The sequence below is a fragment of the Carlito syrichta genome, unplaced genomic scaffold, assembly GCF_000164805.1.
Source record: "Carlito syrichta isolate Samal-C Ts95f unplaced genomic scaffold, Tarsius_syrichta-2.0.1 Scaffold304341, whole genome shotgun sequence".
NCBI lineage: Eukaryota > Metazoa > Chordata > Mammalia > Primates > Tarsiidae > Carlito > Carlito syrichta.
The window spans coordinates 507,207-513,898 of record NW_007248437.1 but is presented as its reverse complement, the minus strand read 5'-3'; the positions used below and the strand labels follow the sequence as shown (position 1 = coordinate 513,898).

Below are 6,692 nucleotides of genomic sequence, written 5' to 3'. Positions count from 1 at the left end.
GCCGGAGCCCAGCAGGTCGAGGCTGTGGTGGCCGGGAGCGGCCACTGCACTCCAGTCTGGGTGACAGAGTGAGACTCCAACTCAAAAAGAAAAAGAATTTGGGCTAGGCATGGTGCCTCATGCCTATAATCCCAGCACTTTGGGAGGCTGAGGCAGGAGGATTGCTTGAGCCTAGGAGTTCAAGTCCAGCCTAGGCAATATAGCAAGACCTTGTCTCTGTAAAAAAATTAAAAAATTAGTTGGGTGTGGTGGTGTACACCTATGGTCCTGGCTACTGGGGAGTCTGAGGTGGTAGGATTGCCCAAGCCTGGGAGATTGAGGCTGTGGTAAACTGTGGTTGAGCCCTTACACTCCAGCCTGGGCAATAAAATGAGACTCCAACTCAGAAAAAAAGAGAGAGAGAGAAAAAGATTTTTGGTGGGGAAGATGGTACTGATTTGCAGCACCCCTGGCTGTGCCAAGAATCCATCCCCCATGTTCTCACCAACTGCAGGACGTAAAGTAAAAATCCTTACCGTGTCAGTGGGTGACAAGCCGTGTCAGCATTTTAACCTGAATCTCTGAGTATGAACGAATTTGAACATGAAATGAACTTATTTTCCTTTCAGAAGCTCCTGAATGTGACGGTGATCCGTAGTGGAGAGAAACACCAGCTTAAACTTGTTCCAACTCGCTGGGCAGGAAAAGGACTGCTGGGGTAAAGGATTGGTTTCTGTTCATCTACACTGGGGCACCATCTGAGCGTTAGACCCGCGGCTGAGGGGAAGGCCAGGAGGACATTGGGGGAGGCTGGGAGGTTGCTGGGGGAGGCTGGGAAGAGGCCGAGAGGACATTTTGGAGGCCAGGAGGACATTGGGGGATGATGGGACTCCCAGAAGACATCGAAACTGGGAATAAATACTTGTGGTAGGAAAGAGACTACAGGTACGGGGGATGGTGGGAGCCTTGGTGTCTTTCCCAAGGGTCTCTCTGGTTCTTTCATTAACTGGGCATTTGCCTTAAAAGAATGAATGAATGAAGGTGAAAGCTCAGAAGGGCCCACTTCTGAGCTTCCTGAGTGGAGCCTCCAACCTTATGCCATTCCTTTTCTTTTCTTTCAGCTGCAACATTATTCCTCTGCAAAGATGATTGTCCCTGGGGAACATGCCAGGAAAGCATCTTCCCTGTCCTGGACTTGGGTCTGTGGGGATTTCCTCATTCTCTTCTCTCCCTGAAGCATAAGGATCTGGACGAGGCTGGAGGCGGTGGGGACGCCTCCCCATATGTTCTCTCTGGATTAAGGCATTGTTAAAAACCTGGTTTGTGCTTAGCCTCTTTCACAAATTAGGCCATGGCCCTAAACGGGAATTCTCTGGACTGTGGGCAAGTGGGTGGGAGTTATTCTGGCAGGTGCTGATGTGACTATTTTTTTAGGGATTTTTTTTCCTTCAGATAAACACAGTTTTACAGTGCTGGTATGACCATGTTATCACCCCAACTGAGTCTCTTATGAACATCTCAAACCAAAGCTCAGGTGGGGTCAGAACGTCCTCATAGAGCATTGGGCAAACCCAGCAATTGTGCTGATGTCAAGATTTGACCAACATCTTTCTTTGCACTGAGGCATCACTGCTATGGATAGCGACTTGCTGAATAGTTCCTACATCCTCAGCAGCAGGGCCTAAGGCTGCAGGAGCTCTCTGTGGAAACCAGGGAAAGCCAAGGGCTTCCCAGGTTGCCCAGTGTGGTGTCCGCTTCCTCTTCTGGAACCCACCAGAGGGCAGCAAGCTCCCTTTACTTCTGGCATAAAAATCCCTACAAATTCGCTTCTAATTGGACCTTCTGTAATTGAACCTCCTAGCCCCGCCCAGAGATGAGCACTCTTCTGTAAGCTGCTCCAGTGCCCTCAGCAGTGCTGAGGGGAACGAAGTGTTTGTAGATGTGACCTCTTGAAAATGCTGATTCCTTCTTCCTTTTATTCTCTCTCTTTTAAGATGGTGAGATGGGTCTCAGTGATTCCCACTGATGCTGTGTCTGAATTTTTTCCTTTGTTCAGGTATCACTTTGTTTATTTCCCCCAGATCTCACACACCACTTTCTGTTTCCGAGAGGGCCTGGCTCATTCGCTGAGTAAGTCTGTGTTCCTTGGGACTGGATTTGCTTGAGTTAGATACAGATGCCAGCTTGCCCTGCGGGAGTCAATACTGCGTGTGCTTCCAGCCATGGTTCTCACGCTCAACTCTAAAGCCCTCCTGCCTCTTCCCTCAAACTGTGTCTTCTGGCCATATAGCCACACGTGCTCTCCTGAAGCCAGACACGCTGTGTTTACCAATGTTTGCTGTTGAAATTGTGTGTTCTAAGTCCAAGTGTTTTATAGTCTCTTTTTATAAGTCCCAGACTATAATAAACGCAGCTTGCACCATGCACCATGCAGCTTATCCTTTCTTTTTTATTCTGAGATGTATGCATATTAATCAGCTTACCATCATTAGGGCATGGGGGTGGGAGTGGGGAAAATCATTCACATTCTCCTAAAATGATAACAGCGAAGAGTCTTCTGCATTGGTGCCCCTGGCTAGTGTTCTGTAGGCCTCGCTGTAGAAACGTGTTGCCAGCTTCTATGAGATTCTAGCCAAAGGTTTGTTTTGTTTTATTTTCCATCAGGGACTCACTGTATCATCTAAGCTGGAGTGCAGTACCATGATCATGGCTCACTGTAGTCTCAACTTCCTGGGCTCAGGTGATCCTTCTGCCTCAGACTCCCTAGGAGCTTGGGCTACAAGAGCATGTCACCATGCCTGGCTAATTTTTAAAAAAATTTTGTAGAGACAAGAGCTGGTCTTGAACTCCCAGGCTTAAGCAGTGCTCCCACCTTGGCCTCCCAAAGTGCTGGGATTACTGGTGTGAGCCACCATGCCCAGCCTGAGGGTATTTTAAAATATGGAATGATCCTAATAAATTTAACCAAGTTGTTTTTGCAGAAATGCTTTATGATACAGCAAGATAATGTAACCTATGTAATATTTAATCCAAACTAGCTAAAATTCTCTATACAGCATATGATGCATAGGTCAGGAGGTTGGCAAGACAGAAGTAGGTTCTATCCATGAGACCTGGATATTTCATTTGCTTTTGGAAAAGAAGAGTTCATACTTTTTCACTTAGTCTTGTCAAGACTTTGGAAATTCAAAGTATCAGCCCAGTGCAGTGGCTCAAGCCACTTGGGGATCCCAGCATTTTGGGAGGCCAAGGCAAGAGGATTGTCTGAGCCCAGGAGTTCGAGACCAGACATCCTAGGCAACCTAGCCAGTCCTTGTCTCCACAAAAAAATAAAAAATTATGTGTGGAGGAGTGCACCTGTAGTCTCAGCTACTGGGAGGTAGAGGCAGGCAGATTGCTTGAGCCCTGGAGGTGGAGGCTGCGGTGAGCCGATTGTGCTACTGCACTCCAGCTAGGTGACACAGTGAGACTCCGACTCAAAAAAAAAAGCCTGTGTTGGCCGCTGCCGCTTTATAGAAGATGGCACCAAGGGGAGAGGGGGGCGGGAAGTGGTGTGAGAAGAGGGAAAAATAAGAGTAAGATGAGGAAAGTCAATTCACCTTGCGCGGCGCCTCCACCCCCGTGACCGGCAGGGGGCGTGCCGGCCACGCTCACGACCGCTTTCTGGGCACGTGACCACTGTCTGGCCCTGTAGCTTTACGGCCCGTCGCCCCCAGGTGGCGGTTCCCATGGGGACGGAGTTTGGGTGGCAACCGTAACTAGGCAGTTTGTGGCGAGGAAGGCAGCGGTTGCTGGAGGCCCAGGAAGTAGCTGCAGGGTCCAGGTGGCCGGAGGACCCGGCTTTTGAAGGACCAGGCTGGCCACTCTCTGTAAGTCCTTGGCGGAGGCCACGGGGCCCAAGTGGGGGTCCCGGGCCTGGCGGGACCTGGTGCCCTTTGGGGGACGCTCACCCCACTGAGGCTGTGCCGGGCCTGGGGTCCCAGGGAGACCTGAGTCGGAGGAGGAAACCGCACCTGGGCTTCATGCTCCTCGCAGAGACACGCAGACACCACCCCACCCTAAGCCCCGCGACCCCCTGGGCATCAAACCCGGGGTGACACGATGCGCCGGTAGTGTAGACGAGTCGGAAGAGGCTCGGTGGAAAGAGCCCTGGACTTGAGTCACAGCGGTGTCATCTTGAATAAGCCACTCCACTTCTCAGAGCTTCTTATTCATTATTGTTGTTGTTGTTATTTCTAGTCGGGATCTCACTCTGTTGCCCAGACTGGAGTGCAGTGGTGCGGTCATAACTCACTGCAGCCCTGAACTCCTGGGCTCAAGAGATCCTCCCGCCTCGGCCTCCAGAGTAGCTGACAGGTGTGCACCACTACAACCGGCTAATTTTTAAAAAAATTTTTACTTTGGGAGGCTGAGGCAAGAGGATTGCTTGAGCCCAAGAGTTCAAGACCAGCCTAGGCAATATAGTGAGACCTCACCTCTACAAAAAACAAAGAGGGCTTCCTATAGGCCAGGCTGTGGGAATGCAAAACTGAGTAAGACACACTCCATTCCTCTAAGGAGCTCTCAGGAACGTAGGGAGGCAGACCCATAACCAAGCATTACAAAAAATTAGCTAGGCATGGTGGTGAGTGCCCATAATCCCAGCTACTTGGAAGGCTGAAGTGGAATGATGGGCTGAGCCTGTGAAGGAGGGTGAGGCTGCAGTGAACCATGATCATGCCACTGTACTCCAACCTGGGTGACAGAGTGAGACCTTGACTCAAAAACAAAACAAACAAAAACAAACCACTAAATTTTTTTTGTGTAGAGATGGGGGTTTGCTGTGTTGTCCAGGTTGGTCTCCAACTCCTGGCCTCAGCCTCCAAAGCACTGGGATTATAGGTGTGAACTACTGCACCCGGCCTTTTATTCTAATGTCACTGAAAATTTGGGGGTTTTGTTCTGGGTCCAACTTTTCAGAGATAAAGTATTCATCCTTGTTATTTTCTTAGTTCAAATTCTTGGTCGTTGTAAGAAAATGACGGAATATATCAGAGGGCTTTTAAACTGTTAATTTCTTTGCAAGATAGGGTTGCTTTTATCTCCATAACAACGATTATTACAACTTTTTAAAGCACATAGTGCTAGAAGTGTGTTGAGTATTTTACATATGTTGTCTAATCTTCACAACAGCCCTAGAATTTAGGATTTTTAAAAAAATTTTGCCTGCGAACAATTGTAGACTCTGAGAGATAAGTGACTTTCTCAAGGTCACAGAGCAAGGGAGTAGTGGAAATGGCATTCAGTACTAGACAGGCTGACTGCAAAGCCTGTGTTTTTTCTTTTGAGTTGGAGTCTCACTCTGTCGCCCAGACTGGAGTGCAGTGGCCGCTCCCGGCCATTGCAGCCTCAACCTGCTGGGCTCCGGCGATCCTTCCGCCTCAGCCTTCCGAGTAGCCAGAATTACAGGCACGCGCTACCACGCCCGGCTGATTTTTTTGATTTATTGTAGAGATGAGGTCTCACTGCCCAGGTGGGTCTCGAACCCACGGGCTCAGGCAATCCACTCACCTCAGCCTCCCAAAGGCGTGGGATTACAGGCTGAGCCACTGAGCCCGGCTTAAGCCTGTGTTTTTAACCACTGAGGTACATCATTTCTTCTCTTTCCTATTGTGAGAATTGTTGCTAACGCCTGGGTTATGCATTTTACTGTCTGTGGGAAGATGAATATATTTATGATGAGTTAGAAAGCTCTTAGATCATTTATTCCTAGAAAGTTGAAAGACCCTGGGATCATATATTTAAGGTTTGGGCCACAAATACATATATTTTAGGATTTCCGTGAACACGATATTCTTTGTATGCCTGTAGAAAGGAACTGTGGTTAGCATTGCACATTTCATGGGTAGCTTGGTGCACCAGGAAATCCACATGGGAGATGAGGGTCTACTGATTATTATGGTCAAACCTTCTCTAGAAGAAACTCTACAGGGAAGAATGTCAGATACAGAAGAAACCTCTATAGAAGAAACAGGAGAAGATGAAGAAGCAGAAATGGAAGAAGAAGAATTTGAAGACTATAATCCAGATTACAAAGAAGTCAAAAATATGCAACAGGGATCAGAAGAAGACGCATTAGAACAGAGAGATGCTTGGGAGGGAGATGAAATTGTCATGGAGGAAACTGCGACAAAGGCTGGAGCAGCCCAGGAGGAGGAGAAGGCTTCAGGAGTGCAAGAGGTAACCGCAGCAGAGGACCAAGAAGTTGTCAAGTCCATTGACAGTTTGGAGAGACTTACTGGTTCCCAGTTATCCATGGCAGAAACTTTCCTGGTAAGTAGTTATTAAAATTCATTCATCCATTTTTTTCAGGATCATTCACAAAGGGCTTCCTATAGGCCAGGCTGTGGGAATACAAAACTGAGGAAGACACACTCCATACTTTTAAGGAGCTCTCAGGAACGTAGGGAGGCAGACCCATAACTAAACATTACAAAAGATGCAAAGAGCAGTGATTGGAAGGTACACAGGAGATGAAACAGGCTACTTAACCCAGTTTGGAGGAGGGACAGGGAAAGCTTCCTGGAGGTGATGTGTGCCATAGCTGACTTTATTTATTTACTTAAATTATTATTATTATTTATTTTATTTTATTTTATTTTATTTTATTTGAGTTGGAGTCTCACTCTGTCGCCCACACTGGAGTGCAGTGGCTGCTCCTGGCCACCGCAGCC

At 48.1% G+C, this 6,692-nt stretch overlaps 2 protein-coding genes across 5 annotated transcripts in view; both read left to right on the top strand.

Moving 5' to 3' along the window:
* PSMD9 (proteasome 26S subunit, non-ATPase 9) overlaps nt 1–2,405 on the top strand; it is a 21,092-nt gene extending 18,687 nt beyond the window's left edge. For 2 of the 4 annotated variants that reach the window (XR_002482062.1, XR_002482063.1), the window contains 2 exons: nt 609–697; nt 1,101–2,405. Coding sequence is in view for 2 of the 4 variants with exons in the window: in XM_008059745.2 (XP_008057936.2) it covers nt 609–697; nt 1,101–1,128 (117 nt within the window). In the remaining 2 variants the exon portion in view is untranslated. The remainder of the gene's footprint in view (nt 1–608; nt 698–1,100) is intronic. The other 2 variants (XM_021713215.1, XM_008059745.2) reach the window with 2 other exon arrangements.
* A 3,550-nt stretch (nt 2,406–5,955) lies between these two features.
* The window catches only part of WDR66 (WD repeat domain 66), an 89,963-nt gene continuing 89,226 nt past the window's right edge, over nt 5,956–6,692 (top strand). Inside the window, exon 1 of the mRNA XM_008059741.2 lies at nt 5,956–6,291. Within this exon, the coding sequence (XP_008057932.1) occupies nt 5,956–6,291 (336 nt within the window). The remainder of the gene's footprint in view (nt 6,292–6,692) is intronic.